The 23535-nt window shown below is 48.9% G+C and overlaps 1 protein-coding gene across 3 annotated transcripts in view; it reads right to left on the bottom strand.

Moving 5' to 3' along the window:
- Positions 1 to 23535, bottom strand: part of XYLT1 (xylosyltransferase 1) — a 278553-nt gene that overhangs the window by 11123 nt on the left and 243895 nt on the right. For all 3 annotated transcript variants that reach the window (XM_040458947.1, XM_040458948.1, XM_040458946.1), the window contains 5 exons: positions 21826 to 22042; positions 18604 to 18780; positions 13480 to 13742; positions 6808 to 7003; positions 638 to 971 (listed from right to left, as the gene is read on the bottom strand). In XM_040458947.1, the coding sequence (XP_040314881.1) occupies positions 638 to 971; positions 6808 to 7003; positions 13480 to 13742; positions 18604 to 18780; positions 21826 to 22042 (1187 nt within the window). The remainder of the gene's footprint in view (positions 1 to 637; positions 972 to 6807; positions 7004 to 13479; positions 13743 to 18603; positions 18781 to 21825; positions 22043 to 23535) is intronic.

A 23535-nucleotide genomic window follows, 5' to 3' on the forward strand; every position in this document is an offset into this window, starting at 1 on the left:
AAAGGGCCAGATAGTCGGTGTTTTGGATTTGTGGGCCATGCAATCTATGTCACAATTACTCAATGCGGCCACTGTAGTCCCAAGGAAACCATAAACAATATGTAAATAAATGGGTGTGGCTGTGTCCCAATAAAACTTTACTTAAAAAAGAGGGAGTGGGCCAGATTCGGCCCCTGGCTTGTAGTTTGATTTATGGGATTTCTTTATATATTGTGAATGTATTTTTTTTTTATGTGTAGCAAATATTTTCTTACTAGTCTTTTCATCTAGTGTATCATATTTTTGATGGAAAGAATTTCCTATTTTAATTACTATTTTTAAAACAGTAAGAGTTGCCAAAACTCACTATCTGCCTGGGTTTATTTCCCATCTTGTTTTAAATATAATCAGGGCTCTCTGGAAGTCCAGTGGGAGAGCATCTAATAATTAGGTACCTAATACACAGAGAACATCATCTCAGTGTGCAGGTAGAAGATTAGAAGGCTCTCTTTGCAAACAAGCAGGGAAAAATGCTGAGCAGAGAGCACTGTTCTCGGAGGCAGCCCACATGCCCCCCACCTGCAATGCCTGAGGGAGAAGACCCGGGAGACGCCCAGGATGGATTATTTCCACCCCCAGAGACACTAGGAGTACTCACCTGGTTTGATGGGCTGCCTATTTGAGAAGGTCAGAGGTGCAACGAGGAATTTGGTCTCTGCAACTGGCACCCAGTGGTGAAGAATTTTCACTGTCCAGACCCCAGGCCTCAGGGGCAAGTTCAAAGGGGGCTTGTAGTGAGTGAATTCGGCAGTGGATTCAATCAGGATGTCATAGGTGGCTGCGATGATGTTGACGGGATCCACCCAGATGACAGTCACGGTGACATTGGGGCCCTTCCCCCATTTCTGCATGCCTACCGGCTCATCCATGGGCCCCAGGAGCCCCCCAAAGTTGCGGAAGAGCCGCTCCTTGGCATCCCAGTCAGTGCCGACCTGAAAGAAGAGAACAAGTCTTGGAATCACTGAGCCGGATTTAGGATACAGGGTCCCAGAGAGGCCTACGATCCTGCTTGTTGGGCTACATACACCCATTTTACAGATGAGGGAAGCTCTCAGGAGGTCAGCTGCTCAAGACTGCAAAAGTGGTAGTAAGCAGAAGATTTGAGATTCGGACCCAGTCTGTGGTCTGTTCATTAAACCACTAGGCCTCCTGGGCCTCATACAGCATTTGACACTTGGAAAGAAAACACACAACATGCACTGAATCAATCAATGCCTGCTGGCAGGCCATCCCGAGGACACATACCCCCACTGCTAGGCAGGTGCGGGCGGTTTCCACTTTGGTTCTCCGTCTTCTAGATCAGGCACCTCCATCTAGTATGACATTCTGAACATGAATGGAGCTCAGGTTTCTGAGCTGCTCTATCACAAGCTGGGAAATAGGAGGGTCCCTCAGCCTCGCTTATTGCTGGCAGTTCACATGGCTCTCCCGGGAAGAGACCGCTGTGGCCTCCCTAATGCACTCAGAGCTAGATCTTAGGGGTGGGAGGTGGCTGTGACACCCACCCTTCCTGCCAGCGAGCTGGTGTCTGTGTGGCTCTGACTGGCAGGGGCCTGCTCTTGGCTTCCCTCCTAACACTTGAGTCGCCTGCAGTTTGTTCTTCAGCCAGAGTGGCCAGGAACAGCCTCTGAACTGTCCTCTCGCTGCTGCTCAGTGCCCCTGTGGCCTGCTTCACTGTGCTTTCCTGGTGCCTAGCACCATGCCTGGTGCACAGCAGGTGTCCGTGTCTGGTTAATATCTGTCACATCACTGAGTGAGTGACGTCGCAAAGAAATGAATGGACTACACAGATCCCGGATACTGAGCTGTTACTATTTCAAACCAATTTAAACGAGGGGTCTTCTGCTCCCCCAGGAGATTTAATTTCATGTTTTCGAAGATACAGCATGTGGGCAACGTTGTCAGCAGATAACGAGCACACTCTAAGGCTTGCCTGTTTCTGTGGTCTTTCCGTGACCAGCATCTCCAAGGTGTGCGTGTGGGTTGCGGTACAGGTGCATGAGAAGGTGCACCAACACCCCGAGAAAATGCCTCATGTACAGGAGCTGGCTTACTTTCTTGTTCGTGCCACTGGTTGCTGCGTCTGGTCTTTCTCTTAGACCCAGAGCTCCGTGGCTCATGCTTCCCAAAAGCTTACCATGGGACTGGCTTAACGCTGAGCGCTCCAGTGAACCCACTTGTTTGACCCTCTCCGCTCTGTGAAGGGGAGACACCATCATTATCCTCATTTTACAGATGAGAAAACCGGGGCTCAGGGCACTGAGGTCACTTGTTGTGGTCAGTGAGGGGCAGAGCCAACAAGGAGACCCAGGAAGTCCAACCCCAGAAGCTGTGTTCTAGTCCACTCTTGTGTTGCTGATCATTCATTCACTTGCTCATTCACAAGTTCACTCACACAGACGTGCCAGACGCCTACTGTCTGCCAGGGATGCACGCTCCCACAGCTTGTTCCAGGTTTCCATGTTTACACAAGAGCCTACGGACTGGGACCGAGGAGCTGTCCTAAGGGCAGCGGAGGTAGGGATGGCTGTGGCACTTCGGCAGGGGTGGCCGGCCCTCCCAGATCGATGATAATGCGGCATCCGCTGCCACCGTGTGGATCAGCTCCCCCTGAGGACCCTTGTGCTAGCACAGTGGCTGGAACACAGCAGGAGGCAAACAGCTACCATTAACCGAAGAAATGAATGAATGAGCGCACGAGATTCCAGATAGCCTCCATGTCTCGGAGAGTTTTCTCAAGAAATGCAGTCCTGTTACGTCCCCTACATCCAACCCTTGCTGGTCTCAAGTCCAGTCTCTCATCCCCATCCTGCGAGGTCTCGTCCCTTTCTGTCTGGCTTCATCTCCGCCCCCCAGCCTCCCTCCCACTCACCCCTGCTCCAGGACACCTGGATGTCTCGGCGCCTCTGTGAGGCGGGCTCTCTCTCGTCTCTGACCTTTTCTTTCTTCCTGGCCCTCTGGCTGGAACAGTCTTCCTTCCTTTCCCCACCGTCCTCCTGCCCAGACCGCACTCCCCACGGAGAGCTCAGCCAAGGCATCAGCTCTACTAAGCAGCCTTCCCAGTTAGAGGCACCACCCTGGTGCTTCTCTAGTCTCTTTTTATAAAGGTGTTTATTTTTGAGAGAGAAAGAGCATGAGCAGAGGAAGGGGGAGGACACAGAGAGAGGGGACAGAGGATCGTAAGTGGGCTCTGTGCTAACAGGAGAGAGCTCAATGCAGCGCTTGAACTCAGGAGCCATGAGACCTTGACCTGAGGGGAAGTCGGAATTTTAACCGACTGAGCCACCCAGGCGCCCCGAGGTGGGTGCTTCTCTAAGTGTTTGCCCCTCTCAGTTTTGGGTTTTTCTTTTTTTTGCACAGTTTTACAACTTTTAATTTATGTGTCTCTTTCCTGAGCTCTGGACTGTCAACTCCATGAGGAGAGTGGCTGTGTCTGGCCTGTTCACCAATGTATCGCTGGTGCCTAAAGCAGTACTGAGCACATGGTGGTGCTCGTCTGACTTTATCCATCCATCCATCCGTCCATCCATCCATCCTCTATTCATGAATAATTAGGGGCAAAGCACACGGACATCCCTATGCACCAGGCCCTCCACACGCTGGCTTTCCCACAGACACTAACAAATGGAGGACTGGTCACAAACTTATTGGGGTCCTACTTAAGGAAGGGCTTTGTGACCATTTAGAGCAGTGTGGGGATGCTCCAGACCAGGGTCCTTGGATTCCCCAAAGAAAGGGGGATGACCAATTCTCTTAAGTCTGAGCTCTAAAACCAAGATAGTCCAGATAGAAGATCTGTAGAGCAGCTGTCAGTGGAGAAGTGGATCTCATTTCCAATCCTGGAAGAGTGGGCAGAAGCCTGGCTGCCTCCCCCAAGCACAAGCAGGGCTGCCTGAGATGGCACCCCACTGCTGTCACAACCTCTGGGGCTTCAAGATCTTTTCACAGACTCACCGTGCAAGCCCATAAACGCTTACTACACAGTGATCACTACTCAAATTTAAGTGCCTGTTCAAGTTCAACATATGGCTCCCCAACTTCAAACCGACTAAAAGCTTCTCACTGCATTTCAAATACAATCTGAGCTTTCCTTCCATGGCCTTCAAGCCCCCCTCATGATCTGTCCCATTCCCTCTGAGACCTCCCTTCTACCACTCTCCCTCTCACGGTGCTCTGGCCACACTGGCCTTGCTGCTCCTTGAGTGTGCCAAGCTCCTTCCTGGAGGCCCAGGGCCTTTGCACATGCTCTTCTCTCTGTTTGGAATGCTATAGGTCTCCCAGTGGATGGTTCTTTTTTACAGGATTCTGCTCTGCAGTAATCTCCTTAGAAAAGCTTTCCTGAATGAACCATCCCATTGGAAGTAGTCCCCATCAGCCTCTTCAGTCCTCAGCAAGGACAGGAATGAAGTTTTATGTTCTTTAGCTGAAATGTTTTTCTTCGTTTATTTGCTCACTCACAGGCTGCCTTACCACCTGACTATAATTCCATGACAAGAGCCTGTCTAGGTCACCGTGGTCTCTCTGCACCTAGTACACTGTAGCCACTTGGTGACTGTCTGTAAAGCAATGAGCATCTTTTCTGCCAGCCACCAGCATGGCACTCTCATGGGATGGAGAAGTCCCTCTGATGGCCCAACAATGGCCACCTGCTCTGAGCCAGGCCCTGCGCAGAGTCCTGGGGCTGTGCTGCCACCAGGCGGTGGGGGGGGGGGGGGCATTCCCTACAGTTCTTTCCTTTCTTTTTACCAGTTTTATACTGTTTGCCTTATAAATTATTAGGAATTCAGAAAAAAATTCAAAATACAAGATCCAGGGCCCCCTGCATCACACGCTGTTGCTCTGCCAGGGGTCTTGGTGGTTCTCACATCAAAGTTACCAGCCCTATGGTAGGAAGCCTCACAAATCACTAGCCATTGAGTGGCCAACCTCATTTGTCACCACCAGAAGTGCCCAGTTACCCACTGGCAGGCTGATAAACAGGGAGAGCCCAACCACCAGGCATCCGTCTCATTAATGGGACGTTAATGTCTTCAGTTGGCCGCCTGGGCCCCCCGGCACAGGATCCAACTGGGGCAGTGTCTAATGGCCCCCTGATGCTGGTAATTTATGGGGTCGACTTCCATGGCAGCTTGAATCCAGCCAATCCATTTGGATCCTTAATTGAGAATGGTGGCTTAACAAGAAACCCCATGCAGTAGGGCACAGCTCGGCCAGGTAGGCCACAGGTGGCTGGTGAGGGACCGGCAGGGACATATGAGCAGGTGGGATCCTTCCTGCCTATCCCCGCCCACTCCCAGCTTTTCAAGATACTCCCTATTCTAAAACTAGACTCTTTGTAGTTAACCCAGCAGCCCAGCTCACTGGGACTGCTCAACTGCAGAGATGCATCACCTTCTCTGGCTCCTTGCTGATATGGGGAAGGCAGAAATCAGGTGCTAGAGTTTTGTGTGGGCGACCCTCACCACGCTGGATCATGCTTCCTTTCCTCCGGCATCCCCCACCCAAGTGGACATACTCCTTCATTCAGAAATCGTATTCAGCACCTACAGATGCTGAGGACAGGGAACACAGTCCCAGCTTTCTCGAGGACGATCAGCAAGTGATCAGAGAAACCAACAAGATGATGTTTAAATGGTAAGCGCTAAGAAAAGAAAACAATAAAATAGGTACATGTCAAGTGGAGAATTTGCTCTTGTGGCATATGTAGGTGGGAGGGAAGGCTTCTCTGATGGTTCACCATTGGGATGCAGATCAGAATGACAAAAAAAAGCTATGTGAAAACCTGGGGGAAAGTATTCTAGGCCGGAAGATGAGAATCTGCCAAGCTGGAGGCAGGAACAAGCTTGGCATGTGTGACAACAACACAAGAAGTGTGAGTGGGGAGGAGAGTGGTAACAAATGAGGCTGGATACATAGAGGCCAGACTGGGTCTGCAGGTATGGCTGATGTCATAAGGGTGGTGCTGGGCAAAGAAACAAAAACAAAAAACAAAATAAAAACTAAAAATGCATCCCATAGATTCATGTACCCACACACCTGTCTGTCTATCCAGTGGCCCACCTGCCCATCCATCCACCCACTCACCCATCTATCCATCCCCACCTGCCCATCCATCCACCCACTCACCCATCTATCCATCCATCCATCCATCCATCCATGTATCAATTCATCTGTCCATCCATGTATCTATCCATGTATCCATCCATTCCTCCATCCATCCATCCATCCATCCACTCATTCAATGACTGATTTGAATAAAACCCTGTGCTAGGAATTGGGGAGACAGAAACACCATTAAGCATGAGATACGTGGGCAGAGATACCTGGGCTCAGTTTGGAGCTCTACAACTTCCTAGCTAAGATCCAGAAAGTTCTTGGCCCTCCAGAGGCCTCAGTTTTCCAGTCTGTAAAAGGAGACTAATGCCATCACTTCATTACGATACTGGTTTGTTCCGTCTATTGCTAATACAGGCTTAGGAGGAGTCACTGGGTAGGATAAAAAATTAAGATGATTCTACTGTTAAAAAAAACAGACCAAGGCTTCAGGTCAGTTTGGACCACTGAGAGCGGCCACACACTCTGTCTCTCTCCCTCCTCTCGTTTAAGATGCCAGTTCCCGTGCACTGGAAGATCTGCAGGTATGGGGTTAGCTATCGTCTGGGCTCTCCAACTCCCCTTCCCTTCCATCTCCATCCTCAAATGCCAGACTGGGAAAGAGAAGCCGGCAGGGGTGCCGCAAAAGACGAAGAAGCACGACAGGACTCCTACCTCAGAAAATTGGAGCCTCCCGAAGTCACTGGGGGGACTTGCGATCTTGAAGACTTTCTTTGGCATCACCCATGTCTCCAGGGTCTCAAGTTTGCTCACGGCCAGATTGGTAGCGTGATGCTTGATCAGAAAGCCCTGGAAGCGGTCCGCAAGGAAGTAGAGGTGGACGGATGCTGGGTGGCCCATCGGGTAGTACCTGTAACAGATGCAGTCTTACGTGGGCTCATGTGGTAGGGCCAGAGGTGTGTGGGCTCACAACGGAGTGCGCTACCCATCATACTGGGGCCGTTCCAAAAACAGGCCCCGTTTTACACAGTGCAGACCATGGTCCTTTGCACCCTCCTGAAAGCTGCTCCCTGTGTATCTCAGGTCCCAAGAACTATAAATGACTTCTTGGCTGTTTATAAATGTAAAACATGCTGACTGAACAAAAGCACAATAAAGAAAATAAACATTATTACTTTTGATGCTTCTTCCCATGGAGGATGTCAGTTCACAGTTATTTATTGATCCTCTGGTGCTAGGTACCAGAAAGTGACAACAGTATGCCAACGGTGCCATATTGATGTCTTACCCTTCAGCCTTATTTTCTATGCATATATTTGCATATATCTTACATATTTGGGATCATAATATACCTTCTGCTTATATTCTGCTTTTGCTTCATAGTATTGCCCAAGCATTATCTCATGTCTTTGAAAAGTCTCTGAAAACATGATTTTTGTCTGAGTGTGCGCACACACACCACTCCACTGTAATGCCATAGGTCATAGAGCAAGTCCATCTTTAGATGTTTAACGTGTTTTTTGTGTTTTTTGTGTTTTTTTTTTTTTTTTTGCAATTCTAAAGAATGCTGCATTAAACATCTTTTAATAAAAAACCTTTTTTGGAACATCACTGTCTCTCATCTCCAAAAGGCTCTTTATGTCTGCTGTTCAACTTTATCAGAAAGGTTGTACGGATTTACATTCCCACTGTCCTTCTCACCCCACAGCATTGAGTATTATCCTTAAAGACTATTGCCAATCCAAGAGATATACACACAAACAGGTAGCCCCTTAATACACATGCCTTTGATACTCAAGGTCTCTGGGCTGAAAGGGGCAGGGAAGCTAAGCAGAGGTACCCCAAGGAGGTGGGGGGGGAGGCACAGAGAGAGGGGAGTTGTGGACAGCTCAGCTCTTTGTCCTTCCTACGCATGAAATAAAAGCTGTCGGCCTCTGCAATGTGTTAATAGCATAGCACTCAGATGGTGCTGGTGGCCCCTAGGAAACAGCATTCCACAAATTATTGCCCCACCCCTTGTCCTTCCTGCCCTCTGGCTCCAGTCAGGAGTTTAAGTCTTCATGTCCAATTATAATGGTCAGGGAAGCTGCCTTCCTGTGTTGACACATCTCTCGAAGTCACTGTCTTGTTGTTGGGATGCCTCTGGGGCTCTGAGAAAAAAAGCTTGTGCTGTCTTGGGATTGCCAGTCGAACATTCAGGGCTTATGCAAACCCGCTTTGGGTCTGGATGCTGGGAGCCACAAACCCCCCTCCCTGGACTGTGCTGCCGAACTTTCTGCCATGATGGGAATGCTTTTCTCCTCTGCTGCCCAGTAGAGTAGCAACCAGCCACTGTGACTCCTGAGCGCTTGAAACGTGGCCAGTGTGCCTAAGGAGCTGACGTTTGAATTTTAGTTAATTTAAATGTGAATGCTCGCTTGTGGCTGGTAGCTACTGTGGAGAGCCTAGAGTTGTGGAGGGGTCTTGGGGCAGCCTGCATTCATGTCCCCAGTTCTTCACTTCTGCTGTCTCCACACTCTTTTCCATTTGACTCTGTACGTCTCCTTGCACCAATGAGACAGTCTAGTTCTCGGTCTTGAATCTGTTTTGGCTAGAAGAGTGTGGTACAAGGGGTGTCATGCCAGGTCTGAGCCAGAGCCTCCAGAGTCTTGTACATTTCTACTTGGCTCTTGCTCTTTTGTGCCTACCTTGAGAGCATGCCTGAGCTTGCCTGCCAGGGGAGGAGGCACGGAGAACAAGAACAGAGCCATCCCTACCATCCCAGCCGAAGCCATCCTAGATCCGCTGACAAGTCTCAGCTACAGACAACAGAGCCCCACTTGTGACCTGCAGCTGGCTGTACATGCGGAAGAGACACCAGCTGAGACCAGGAAAACTGCCCAGCTGACCCACACACTTGAGCGCTGTGTCAATGCTGATCCTTTCAAAACACTGATTTGGGACTTGTTATGTGGCATCATTACAATAGATAGTCTGTCCACGTTTGTTCTGTAAGGTGGGTAGGGTCAGTGAGGGTGGACGAAACATAGGAGAGCTTGTCATGAGAGTCAAGAGAAAAAAGTGGTTCCAGAAGGGAGTGGTCAGTGGTACTAGGTGCTACTAAGGGATCAAGTAAATGAGCCATGGTCAAGCACTCTAGAAATCCAGGAGTTAGTCTTTGATTGCTTGCCTTCCCTCACCTTCTATCAGGAAATCCTGTTGTTCCCACCTGAATCCATCCTCTCTTCTCCTTATGCACTGCTAGCATCCTCATCCAAGCCACCATCACACCCTACCTGGCCCTTTCCAGGAGCTTCCTTGCTTGTCCCTTCCTACTTTGTCCGCTGTAACCCATTGTTAGTAGCCATATCCACTGTCCACTGCTTACATACCATAAATGGTTTGCTTGATGTCTATGATAAAATCCAACCTCCCCATGTGGCCAACCAGGTCCTGCCTCTCCTTCTAGCCTCACTTTGTTTCCCTTTGTCCCAAACCCCTACCTTCTAGCCACATGGATTCTTTATTTTGGGTTCTTGAGCATGCTAAGCTCATTTCTACCTTGGGACCTTTGCACAGGATAAACTTTTTGCTGGGGATGCTCTTCTCCTGTTACGTTGCACGTCTGGCTCTGTAGTCCCATTCTGCACAAATGTTACCACCTCAGAGAGATCTTGCTTGACCACTGAATCTTAAGTCACCAACTCATTGCTACCATGTGGCTTTTGTTAGGTATGCTGAGGTACTGTCTTTACACTAGAATGGAAAATCCTTGAATTCAGGGGCCTGGTTTGTCTGGGTCACAGCCGAGTGCCCAGTGCCTAAGAGGGCCTGACACGTGGGAGATGCTCAGTAAATGCATGTTGATTGAGTGAAAATTCGAGAAGGGTTTTCTCTTGAACCTTTGGCTTCTAAGGGGCATCTAGGGTACATATAACCCTATATATAACTGAAAACAAAGTCCTGTGATACCTCCTCTTGACTGTATATGGTACTTGAGCAATTAAAACTAAAATGAGGGGTGTGCCTGGGTGGTTCAGTCCTTCAAGTGTCCAACTTCAGCTCAGGTCATGATCTCACGGCTTGTGAATTCGAGCCCCGTGTAGGGTTCTTTGCTGACAGTTCAGAGCCTGGAGCCTGCATCAGATTCTGTCTCTGTCTCTCTGTGCCCCTCTCCCACTCACTCTCTCTCTTTCTCTCAAAAATAAACATTAAAAAATTTAAAAACAGTAAGACAGGTCGTTTTAATTAGGTGTAGTACAATATGCAAAATCCAACAGGATATGACCCAAAGGGTGCCACAGATGCATCCCATCTGGCCCAAAGGGGTTTTCCTTATTTAAAGAAGGTGGGCATTGAAAAAACTTAGATTCACACAAAAATCTGGATTTCTAATTTCTCTTGAAAAATCAGGAGACCGGTTGGCAACTTCAAGTCTGCAATTCCCAGAAGGCAAGGATGTGCTGGAGCTCAGTACCAGGGCCCATGGGTACTCCACACTGGCATGGTCAGCCCGCCCCATGAGGACTGGCACTGGCTGACACCTGCTATTCCCTGGCCCTGGAGAGCATTTGGATTTAAGCGCCTGTATTAAAATACTGACATGGTTATCTCTGGATGGTGGCTCAAAAGCAAACTTGTATGTATGTAGGTATTTGTTTATTTTGTATTCTCTCAATTTGCCATTTCAAAAATTTCTGCAATGACAAAAAAACGTGTCATTTTATAATGAGAAAAAAATCAATAAACATTACTTTTATGAAAGGTTATACTATAGACTGGAAGGACAATTTGCATGAGATGCCCAGAGGAAATGAGACTCCTGAAATAAAGTTTTCACTTGCTATTTCCCCAGATACCCCACAGGCAGGAATTCACTCTCTTTTGCCTTTTGGGATAAGGGTCCTTTGTCCTGATTTATTTGCAGGCACATATCCATAAATATATCTGCTTTGCCCACAGCAAGGCACAATGGTTCTATTATAATAAAAAATGAGGCAGAAGCCAAAGGATTCTAGGCTTGAGGCAACTTGATGGCTTGTTTAATCCCCAAACAAATACCAGGAGAATATTTCAACAACCCTAAATAAATTGTGGGTGTCTTTTGGAATTTCGTATCAGTCATTTACCTTATCAATTCCATCAAGTCTGGGACTAAAACTATTCTTGAACAACATTTGCCTCCCCAGAGTCAGACACCGAGTTACCTACAGGGATGCATGTGGTGGCTCTGAAAGCCAGGATCCTGTCCCAAACTAGCAGGAGGGGAAAGACACTGGTGACGACCTTGACCCGGGGCACCGCACCTATCCGCAGTGGGCGTGTTGGAGGGAAGTCTGAGCTACTGGCCGCTTGGGAGAGGGAGGAGTGGGGCTCTTGGGGGAGCCCCAGATGAGCATCACAGAGGCCTTGAAAGTGACCTTCAAAGACTGGGGAAGGGTGGGCTGCACAGGAAGCGGGGAGGCGCTGAGCACAGGGAAACAGCCAAGGAGGAAGCGGTTCATACCCTCTACGAAGCGTGCAGCTCTCACACCGGGCTCAGTGTTGACTGCTTTTGGCAGCTTCCTGATAATGGCAACTGAGATACCAACAGTGACATGCGTCCTTAGTGAGCACTTAGCGTGTAAAACACTTAAATGGGGATGATAATAGTAACAGTGATACGTAGCTCATGAGGCAGCGTTTGAAGATGATCTCCGTTAAAATTCACACCACCTTACTGACACTATGTGCATCTTACAGACGAGGAAGCTGAGGCAGAGAGATTAATGACTTGTCCAAGGTCAACAGGTATGGAGTGCAGTCCTGGGCTCCCGACCCAGTCTGGTCTCCCTTCAAACCCAATCAGAACTCGCACAGAGAGGAGAGGCGAAGTGTGAGGCCAGGAGGAGAGAACGGAAGTGTCTGCTGCAGCCCAGCTGGGTATGCACCAGGCACTGGGCGGATACTCCCATGTTTGCAGCTTGGAGGGAACAAGACAGTTCCTCTTTCTTCTCTTCTTCCACTCCCCAGATGAGGAAACAGAAGAGCAAGGAGGGACACCAGGGGAGGCCTCAGTGTGGACAGACTGTTGTTCAAAAAAGAAAAAAAAAAAATAAAAAAAAAAAGAAGAAGAAGAAGAAGAAGAAATGTTTTCTCTTTGTAGTTAAAGAAGGGAGGTGGATGACGAAGAGAACGGAGACCAAGAAAGAGAGGGAGAGTGATCAGCACTTCTGGGAATGCATCCTAAGGAAATCATCAGAAAAGAGAAGGGGGAGAAAAAAGAGGCTTTTTGCACAAAGATAGTCATCAGAACATTATTTACAATGGTCCATTACTGCCAAGGCAACGGGAAAGGGCAGAACCAGGCAAACTCTGGAATTTCTACTCAATGGAATCCTTGCAGGCATTAAAGAGGATCATTATCATTAGGGAGGCGGCAGAGCGGCATGGGGAAAAGGGGCGAATATTACAACGTCAAGTGAAAAAAAAAAAAAAACAACCAGGGCTCCCAATTCTTGGTGCAATTATGTAAACATCTGCAATGCGCATTGCTGGTACGGAAGAATAGGCAGGCAAAATAGACCAGGGCTGGAGGGCTTCGCGAAGGGGAAGGGGCCCAGGGTGAATGATCTTCTACCTTCCCCTCTTCTTTCCATATATTCTAGAACACTCTTTTTCAGGTCTCAACTGGTACCTGCTAGTGGTGGGTGAGATGATGCTAAGCGGTACCTGAACATCTTAAATAACAGTTCTGCATGTTAATGACGCTTCTGGTTATATTTTTAGGTGTGTCAGTGACAGTATGGCTATGTATTAAAAAGGAGTCTTTATTTTCCAGAGATACGTATTAAAATACGTATAGCTCAAATGAAAGGTCGCCTGGGATTTGCTGCAATCAAACTATCTGAGAGGAGGGTAAGTGGGCAAGGGCGAAGAGAGGAAATCGCCTTGGCCCTGAGCTAGAGATTGCTAGAACTGGGTGATGGGAGTGTGGGGTCGCACTCTGCTATTTCATATATACTTGACATTTTCTGTAATAAAAAGTAAAAAAAAAAAAAGTTCTGCATTTTCATGGTTACCTTCCACTTAAGACAGACATCACTATACAACATGGTGATCTAAAGCTTCCCTGTAAGATACATGTACTTAGCTTAAACATGAACGCGCTGCGAGGGAATAAGTAGGTAAACAGTAGACTTGGTATTATGAAAAAGCGGAAGAGTGACCGTGGCTTAGGCTTAGAGTGGAAGAGTGCCGGCCCTTGGGACGGTTCAGATGCTTTTCAGGCCCTAGGAGACTGGGAGAGGTGAGGTGCGCGGCTACAGCCCCCAGAGAGGTGGAGGTCCCCACGCAGCGCCCCCTTTTGGTGCTGTGCCGCCCGCCCCTCCTGCACCCGGGGACGATTCTCCCCACCCAGGGGCTCACCGGCAGCTGTTCTCCCCCTCCACGTGCAGCGACGACTCAGCCCGTCGGAGGCCCAGGCGGGCAAAGGAGTGATACAAGGTGAGTGCCACGTCGCTCAGGCTGTGGGTGCCATCCGGCTCATCGTACACATTCTCCCAGTAGGAGCGGAGGCCCGGGGTGCCCGCGGGGTAGTTCCCGTACAGGTAATAGTCCAGCTGCCCGATGATTTCCTGATTCACCACGGCTTCGAATTTTCGGGCAAAGAAGGTGGGCCTGGCTGTCTGCTGTGCTCATGGGATAAAAAAAGCAGTGTCAGGGAGTGGGATGGGGGAGGGAGTGGGGGTTTGGGGAGCGGGGCTCGGCAAGCCACCCTGTCTGGATCCACATCCCAGCTCTGACACTTTCTAACCTCTCTGTCCTCAGTTTCCCTATCCATAAAGTGGAGATCCTCAGAAGTGTGTTAGGACTGAATGAGTTAATATTTGGAGAGCATTTAAAGCAATGATGGGCACAGAGTAAGCATCATTTAAATGTCTGTTAAATAAATGACGTCCTAGATGTTTATAGCTGAGATGGATCTCAGGAATCATTTAGCTGAAGGTCTGGGGCAAATATAGCCTACAGATATATTTTAGTCGTCCAGCAGAGTGTTTTAAAATTGAATTAGCTGGCAATATTTAAAAAGTACAAGAGTTCACAGAAACAATTTTTAGCTTTCCTTTAATTTTTTTTTTCAACGTTTATTTATTTTTGGGACAGGGAGAGACAGAGCATGAACGGGGGAGGGACAGAGAGAGAGGGAGACAGAGAATCGGAAACAGGCTCCAGGCTCTGAGCCATCAGCCCAGAGCCTGACGCGGGGCTCGAACTCACGGAGCGCAAGATCGTGACCTGGCTGAAGTCGGACGCTTAACCGACTGCGCCACCCAGGCGCCCCTTAGCTTTCCTTTAAACAGAAATACATCTGGCAACAACCAGGCCCCTGTTCCTACATGGGAATGACTGCTTTAAGCTGGAGAGCAAGGGGGCGCCTGGGGGGCCCAGTCAGTTAAGTGTCCGGCTCTTGATTTTGGCTCAGGTTATGATCCCAGGGTCTTGGGATCGAGCCCCGCATCAGGCTGCACTGAGCGTGGAGCCTGCTTGGGATTCTCCCTCTCCCTGCCCCCTCTTCCCTGTGTGCCCACTCTAAAATAAAAAATAAAAGGGCTGAAAAGCAGCTGTCCCTTTAGATGGGCATATCCTCTTCAGCTCACTATAGTCTCCACTACTCCCTACTGCCTCCTGGGCACTGCAGCTGATTTACAGACTCACAAGGAACTCCGAGAGGTACTGATCAGAACAATCTGTGGGAGTGAGACTTAGGAATCTACATTCTTAACAGGTTTTTGGGGTGATACTCTTCTAAGACTCCAGGGTAAGGTAAATGGTGCCTGACTGGGCTAAATACCACAGTCAATTGAACATTTTTAAAAAAATTCAGATTCTGGGGTCCATCCCCAGGCCTACAGACTCAACATCTCTGGAGATGAGGTTTAGGAATCTGGAGGCCAAGAAGCTTCCCAGGTGACCATGGGGCAGTATTAAAAGACCACGTATGTAAACCAAGTTTTCAAGGAAACTGAGGTCCAGAGAGGGAAAGGGACTTATCTAAGGCCATACAGCAAGCTAATGGCAAAGCCAAGATGAAGATCCTGGGTTGAGGATAAAGAAGGAAAATTCTGAGCCCGCTGTGACCTACTGGGTCTTATACTAATATCTGGGCAGGGATCAACAAAGGGCCATAGTAACTATTTCCAGCTTTGCAACTACTCAACTGTTCTGTCATAGTGTGAAAGCAGCCACACAGTAAATGCAGCTGTGGTCAATGGGTGTGGCTGTTTTCCAAAAAAACTTTATTTACAAAAGCAGGCAGTGTGCTGGATTTAGCTCAGGGGGTGTAGTTTGGTGACCCCCGTCTAGGACTCTGGAAACAAAACCCAGCCCTCCCTTGAGGAGCTAATGGTCTAGTGTTATTACTGACCTTAAGCTGGGTCTAACACTGTTTTCACTGCAGTGGGTTAATAGCACCAATGACCATAAAAACCACCGAGCACATACTATATACACCGAATGCTGCGTTGTATCACCACCTCGAATCTGCAACACTGCAAAGCAGGCATTATGAGTTTCATTTGACACAGAAGGAAACTGAGCTCAAATACAAACTCACACGGCTGCAGGACTCTCAAGCCCAAGCTCTTTCCACTATGCCATCCCAGGACTGGGCTGCTGGGTAAGCTGGAAGCTCCCGAAAACAAACATCCTTGGTATTATCCTGAAGATCCCCTCACCTCTCGGCTTCATGAACCCTGTGGCGGTTCACGGACAGTATTTAATAGTATTCTCACTCTCCCCGGGGGGGGGGGGGGGGGGGGGGGGGGAGAAAGTTCAGTTCAGTTACCTTACAGTAGTGCTGAAAGGAGACCACTTGGGGTCAAATCCTTACACTGCTACTTCCTAACTATGTCCTTAGGCAAATCACCCAGGGCTTTAGCTTTCTCATCCTTAAAATGGGTATAATAAAATATGTACTAAGCACAGAGTCTGGCACACGGTGTTAGCTATTATTGACTATTGTCACTACTCCCCAAAGCCTGCTACGAGGGGCTTCTAGACCTTCATGTTCTCGAGGCAGAGAATGGACTCAGAGGCCGGCAGCCTCCCTCGTCTGCTTGTGATTCTTTATTCACAGCTGTATCTTCTAAAAGGGCACGTTTCTATATTTATCACTCTTCTTTGAACAAGAACTCTAAGTTCCTTACAGGCAGCAGTTTCTTAGACTCTAGATGTTGGGGGATATTCTTGATCTCTGTTTACTGTGAGAGGAATAGCTGTGAGCACGTGCGAGGTCTCTGTGTGAGCTTGTCTTTACCAGAGACCACGATGTTCCTGGGAGGCTAGAGCTGCAACGCAGATGCCGCCACCAGGGGCAGCGTCCCACCAACTGCCGTGGCCATTTGCTCTAAACGATGAAGGTCCTTGGCATTGAGGCAAACAGTTGGTCCTCTACAAAAGTGGGAATCTTTTTTTTTTTTTTTTCCTTTTGAAGAGGTCAGCTATTTTCCCCTGCAACCATCTTTCTGCTCAGTAGATCCTTTCTCCATGGACAAAGGAGTTAAATGTCACCCAAGTTCATACCTAAATTAACATGGGTTTGAAGAGGTCCCTGGGTAGCTCTTAATCTGCCACCAAAAACAGGCCTAAAAGAATACTTATTGCAGCAACCGCTTACAGAGGTGAAAGATGTTAGGTGGGCACCTTGAGGAAATCCGGATAATGAGACGAAACCCTCTGTGTGTTCTGCACCCATGTGGACACAAAACCAGGGTGGCAGTGGGGTTTGATGGAAAAGAACCAGGTCTGCAGCTGGAGGCATCTGGGAGGGACCTGCAGCCCTGCCACTCCGCTCTGTGTCCACGGACAAGGAAGTTAGCCCCTCTGTGCCTCAGTTTCCCCACGTGCACAATGGGGATGCTGCCTACCCCAGTGAAGCCAAGGCCCACAGAGGTCCTGGCACAGAGCCTGGTACGGGACAGATTCCTACTCCTGTGCTTCTCAAGCACAAATAGCCTCCTCCTCTACCTGGGAATCTTATTTATGTGCAGATTCTTCCCCAGGCCAGCTGGAGCAGTGGAGACGGCAGCCTTCTAACAGCTCCCTGGTGATGCTTATGCCAGCTCCCTGGACCACACGCTGAGGAGCCTGCTAAGAGACTAGAAGCTCCACTCGGGTGGGGGTGGCCGTGTCCTCCCATGGATGGTTCTATTATGTGTCAGAGTGAGTCTGCGGGGGCGCCTCAGCTCGGGTTACCCACCTGCACTCCCTCTGTGTTAGTGGTTGGGGAAGAAGTATACCATCTCCACGGGGTGGCTCTGGTGGCCTCAGAGTGATGTGTTTAACCACTCTGTAGCATTCTGCTTGCCCTCTCAGCAGCAGGTGCCAGGGCATGGTGAGGGGGGTGAGGCGGGAGCGGGACGGGCACTCACACAGGACGGAAGGAGGCTGCCATCCAAAAGAGGTTTGGGCGCCAAGCATCCTTGGGGCTCATGGAAGCAGATGGAGCATTTATGACCCCCTGCCTCTGCTCCCCGCAGAACCGTAAGTTGCTTGGCTGTGCCGAGACACTGTGACGGCAGTAACGTTTCTACCTCTTCTGACTTCTTCGGGTTCATAGAGCGCGGTGTTTTGCAAACCTGACTGCTCATCAGGATTCTCCAGAGTGTAACACATCAAAATAAAAATTCCTGGACCTCAACACAGATTAGGAATTCTCAAATGGGGGTGAGTTTGCCCCCAGAGGACATTTGGCGATGTCCAAAGACATTTTTTTGTTTTCCTAACTGGAGTGTGTGGCTAGATCTAGCGGCTAGAACCCAAGAATGCAGTCTCACACCCAACAACGCACAGGACAGCGCCCCACAACAGAGAACTATCCAGCTACCATGTTCGGAGGGCTGAGGTTCAGAAACTCTGCCCTGGGTACACTCAACTTGGAACCCAGAAATGTATTTTTACTGAATATTTCAGGGGATTCTGACTGAAAAGCAGTAGAGAGAAAGAGATTTGGAAACATACATAGCCCTATGGGACCTTGAGTTATTTTACCTTTCTATGCCTCAGTTTCTCTATCTCTAAAATAGATTACTGATAATATTATCTTGGGATGCCTGGGTGGCTCAGTCAAGCGTCTGACTTCGGCTCAGGTCATGATCTTGCAGGTCATGGGTTTGAGTCCGCTGTCGGGCCAGAGCCTGGGGCCTGCTTCGGATTCTGGGTCTCCCTCTGTCTCTCTCTCTGCCCCTCCCCTCCCCCCTCAAAAACAAACAAACATTAAAAATTTTTTTAAAAAACCAATAATACACTATGTGTCACACAAGGGTGATGTGGGGTTCATGAGTCAATACAGGCCAAGTGGCTACAACTGTTGTGGCCTGGGGGGTAAGTGATCAAAACCCGGTGGCCACAGTTGATGCTGTCACTGTTACTACGGACACCCAGGTCTGGAAACCGCAAGATGAGAAGACTCGCAGGCCCGGCCTCAGAGGCCTGTGGATGTGTGCCGGGAGGGCGTGGGCCAGGGGCTGGCAGGGGCCCCGGTGGGCTCACCTGGAAGCGGTGGAAATCCTGCGGCTTGAAGTCGTTGGGGGAGCAGCCGCACCAGTCCACGATGTGCTTGTACTGGCACTTACAGCCCAGCTTGCGGTTCCAGTTGGTGATGCGCAGGTTGTTGTCCACCATGGTGTCGCAGTGGGGGCTGTTCTCCAGGACGGTGTGGAAGAAGGACTGCGGGGAGACAGGGACCAGCCTGAGACCTCCTCCAGCCTCCCTCGAGTGGGCTGAGGTGGTGGTGGTGGGGCCTGCCTTCCTCCAGGACCACCTGACTGCGCAGGGACTCCCCTCTCCTGGACACTCATTGGGTCTCTCTGCAAATGGGGTCAGCTGCCAGCTTGGTCCAATTCAGGCTACACAGGATGTTTTGTCCAAGTGGCTTCATTCTGTTTGCAAGTCTAACGCTCTGAGTGTTTCTCTAAACTGTCTTTCCCCAGCAGTCTACAATCTGATTGCAAGACGTTTCCTATTGTTCACGACATCTCTGTCTGCCCGGCAGAGAGGAAAAGTCCCTCAGGTTATGTCAACACACGGGTACCAGAGGAAACGTGGTGACAATTTTCCAGAAAACCTTGGGCCAAAAGGGCTCCTGCTTTGCAAATAGATCTGAAACCAAGGGGATTCCTGTCTGAAATATCTAGAGAACAAGGACTGATGCTCTAGAATTTCACCCCTTGGTAAAAGAAGCCAGATTCAGGGATGTTTCAGTCCCGGGGTGTGTATGGGGGTGCGTCCCAGGCCCCCCTCCTCCTGCCTCAGCCACATGGGTGTGGCTACGACACAGGGAGGGGTGGGGCAGGGCTGCTCGCTGTCCGTGGTGCTGAAACAGGCTCCATTAGTTTCTTGTAATCCAATAACTCTTGGCCAACCTCTCCTAGGAATCTGAGAAGGAAGCAATGCTGAGAGTGAAGAAAGAGACCAGAGAGAGGAGAGAGAGGAGAGGGGGAGGAGGGAGAGGGAGGGAGGGAGGGAGGGAGAGAGAGAGACAGACAGACAGACAGACAGGCAGACTTCTGTTTGGACACTGTTTTATAACAACCCCAGATACCAGGCAGATACATTCTCCCTGCTCTCTGCTCCCTAGGGGGAAGATGGTGGGGTACACATGTCTGCCTCTAATAAATTTATAGCTCAGCCTTTAGATTTACTCTAAACTGTTTTCCTAGAGGTGGTCTGGGAGAAGGGAGGGCAAGGTATGGATCCTGGAGTGTTAAGTGCCTGTGTGTGCTGGGGCGGGGTTGAGATAGACAGAGCCAGCATCATGAACGGCATCTTGATTAAAACAACCAGAGCCTCCAAACAGTCCCTTCTCAAGCGGGGGATGGGCAAAATGAGGCTCCACCCACGAACTCCAGCTGCCCTGTGCTGCTAAATGACATATGCCCATGAACCTGGATTTTAAGCTTAAATTGTCTACAAGCCCACAGAGGCACATATTCTCCATCAAACAGTGGGGAGAAGTTCCCAATTACCAATTACCCTATGTCCTTTCATAATGATACAGAAATTCCCTGAAGATAATGGATGAGGAGGTTATCGACATTGAGAGAAAAGGTGATTTTCGCTGAAAAAGGATTAAAAGCTGATTACCTAATGTGTGTGCAGAATAGTAAAACCTGGCCCAGTGATGACAAGCCCATCATCCCTCTGGAGTGACGTGGGCAGTCAACCCTATCAGCTTGGCACTGCTCCAGATGTTGGTGAGGGATGTGGAAACCATCAAATGAGATACGTTGTCTTGTCTGACCTAGACACACAGCCTGAGCCTGAGGCACAGCCAGGAAGAAATGGTAGACCACTCACAAGAGGTGTCATGGGCTCAACAGAAGGGCAACCAGCTCTGGAGTTTCCTGAAGTCAGAAATTAGGAGGAAAGGGAACTGGAGGCCAGAGAGCTGAATCGAGAACCCCCCAGTCAGGTCTGTTAAGAAGGCTGCTGGCAACATTTCAGAACTGTGTCCACCCGCGTCCCCCCCCCCGGCCTTTTCCAGATGGACCTGGTACTGTTTCAGAACAGGCTGCAATTGTACACAACCAGGCTTCTGAAATGGACTGCATGTTTGCGTCTCCTCCAAAATCCATAGGTTGAAATCCTAGCCCCACAATGTGATGGTGTTAGGAGGTAGGGGCCTTTGGGAGGTGATTAGGCCAGGAGGGTGGAGCCCTCATGAATGGTATTAGTGCCCTGGTAAAAGGGACCCCAGAGAGCTCCCATGCCCCTTCTGGGATTGAGCACAATGAAAACTGTCAGTATGTAATCTGCAACCCAGAAGAGGGCCCTCGCTAGAACCTGACCATTCTGACACCCCAATCTCAGACTTCCAGCCTCCAGAACTGTGACAAGTACATTTTTGTCGTTTAAAAGCCACCTAGTCTATTGTATTTTGTTATAGCAGTCTGAACGAAGACACCTTCCCCTCACTGAGATCTGAAAAGTGGTGACAGGCTCCCTGGAGCTTTTCAAATGCTTCCGGAAGCCATCAGGAAATGTTGAGTCCCAATGGCTGTCAATGCAGGGGCTAGTACAGGTCCAGCAGAAGCCCTGGCTCTCTGTCTTTGAGATCACTGGAATTTCTATTGTGACCGATGAGGCCAACACTAATGTCTATCATGATACGATTAAAAAAATAAAAAAAAAAACCCCTCAAAATTAGAAAAGGGATTCTTCATGTTGAAAAAGTGGTTATTACATGATTGATGACTGTAGAGGATCTGTCAAAAGTTGATGTGGGTGTGTCCTGAAAGAGCCGGCATATACAGTTGTGCGGGTTACACACTGCACAACCCTAGTGGGACACCATCAACACTGTAGGTCTGAGAGGTTTCAATTTTTTTTTTTTTTAAGTTTACTGGAAAATGGCAGTGAAGGGTCTCGTTCTATCAAAATCAGTATATTGTGATGATTTTATGACCAATGAGAGCCAAGTGTCTTAAGGAAGAGCTGCCTTTTCTACTTTGCACACATATGCTGTGTGGACTACTAGTGGCAGTGTTGTATGCCTGTCTATTCCATACCAGAGGCCGGCTATGACAGCACGGACCGTGGTGGCGGATGCAGTTCTCCAACTTCCTGGATGTTTGCAGTCCTGGATGTTTGCAGGACTATGTATTGGATCCAGCATTGCTTTGCAAAACCTTCGGCAAAAATTCAGCATCTGCTTTGTTCCAAAGGCTGGAGCTGGCTCTTACCTTGCTGAGGAGCTTTTCCTTAGACACTCACCTCAGCAGGAAGCAGGGTATAGGAGTAAAATTGCTTCATTTTGGTCACCAGATCATCTGTGGAGAACGTCACATACTCCACAAACTTCCGGTTCAGCAAGAACCAATCCGAGCCTCCATCCACAGCAATGCCCTCTGGGATTCGCCGGTCCCCTAGGCGCCACATGTGGGCGTCACACTCCAGGAAGAGTCGGTCCAGACCCTGTTTTCGGATGAACCTGTGGAAGCCAAAGTAGCCCTTAGCCCAGAGGTGCACAGAATCCAAATGAAATAGCACAGTCATGTCAGTAAAAGCATGTGATGACACTTACTGTGTGCCAAGTATTTTTTTTGATGTTTATTTATTTGAGAGAGAGGGAGAGAACAAGTGGGGCAAGGGGCAGAGAGAGAGAGGGAGAGAGAGAATCTCAAGCAGGCTCCACGCTGTCAGTACAGAGCCTGATGTGGGGTTCGAACTCATGGACTGTGAGATCACGAACTGAGCTGAAACTAAGAGTCGGACACTTAACTGACCGAGCTACCCAGGCACTGCTACTGTGTGCCAAGTACTGAGCCAGGGGCTCTGTGTGTAGTTTGCCACTTTTTCTACACAAGTGAGACAGGTCCCTATGTCCCCATGAGGCAAGCACTGTCAATATGCCCATTTTATGGGTGAGGACGCTGATTAGAAGGTTTAGGGGGCTTGCCCAGTACAAGTAGATGGCAACAATCATCTGCTACATCCACTTCTTCCCTACGGAACTTTTGAAATCGCCTTTTCGTGCCATGAATGCTTTAGCACTTTGGTGAAAACAGCCTATGGAAGCTCATCTTGGAATAATGCTCTTAAAGGCATACCTCAAATATGTAGTATTAAAAAATATTACAAAAACCCTAGTTATGATGTAATTCATATGGTTTTAGATTCACACAAGAAAGGATTACAAAATATTTTTCAAAACACCAAATTTGTGTGTGTTTCTTTTGTAACACATGAGATAGCAAGATCTTGTAGCAGGTCTAACAACTGGTGTAATTTTGCAGAAGAGGGGAGCATAAATGATACTTAGAGGTATACGCATCAATCACAGTGATAGGAAAATACGTGATTCCTTACAGTTACCGCGAATACTGTTGTGGTTTGTTACCTCCATTTAGCTGGATTTCAATTAGAGTTCAGTGAAAATAAAGATCACTTTCTTCCCAGCCAAACTTGTGGGCCCCTAGAATTCTATCGGAGAACCCCAGATTAAGAACTCCTGCTCTGGAGTGTATACATATTTGGGATTTGCAAGGTGGGCAGAGCAGAATTGGCACTTCCTGTTTTGTAGATGCAGAAACCAAAGATCAAAGAGCTAGCAAAACGGATGTGTTGGGAAGGTGGGCCAAACTAGAACCAAGCCTTCTGACGTGAACCCTCAGTTCCTTTGCAGTAGGAGACCCACGCCTGCTGTGTGCCAGGCACTGTGCTGGCCTGGTGTGGGGAAGGGAGAGGGAAGGATGTTGCTGTTCCTCAGGGTGCTGTCTCACTAGGACCTATAATCTCCTAACTATAGTCTCCTAACCCAGGGGCTTTGCTGCTTCTTGAGCTCATACAACATAAAATCAACCATTTTAAAGCATGTAATTCAATGGCATTAATACATTGACCATGCTGTGCAACTGTCACCCACGTAGTCTCAAAATATTTAAGCACTCCCAAAGGACACCCTATACCCATAAGTAGTCACTC

This window comes from Herpailurus yagouaroundi, unplaced genomic scaffold, assembly GCF_014898765.1.
Source record: "Herpailurus yagouaroundi ecotype Mexico unplaced genomic scaffold, PumYag 222, whole genome shotgun sequence".
Lineage (NCBI taxonomy): Eukaryota > Metazoa > Chordata > Mammalia > Carnivora > Felidae > Herpailurus > Herpailurus yagouaroundi.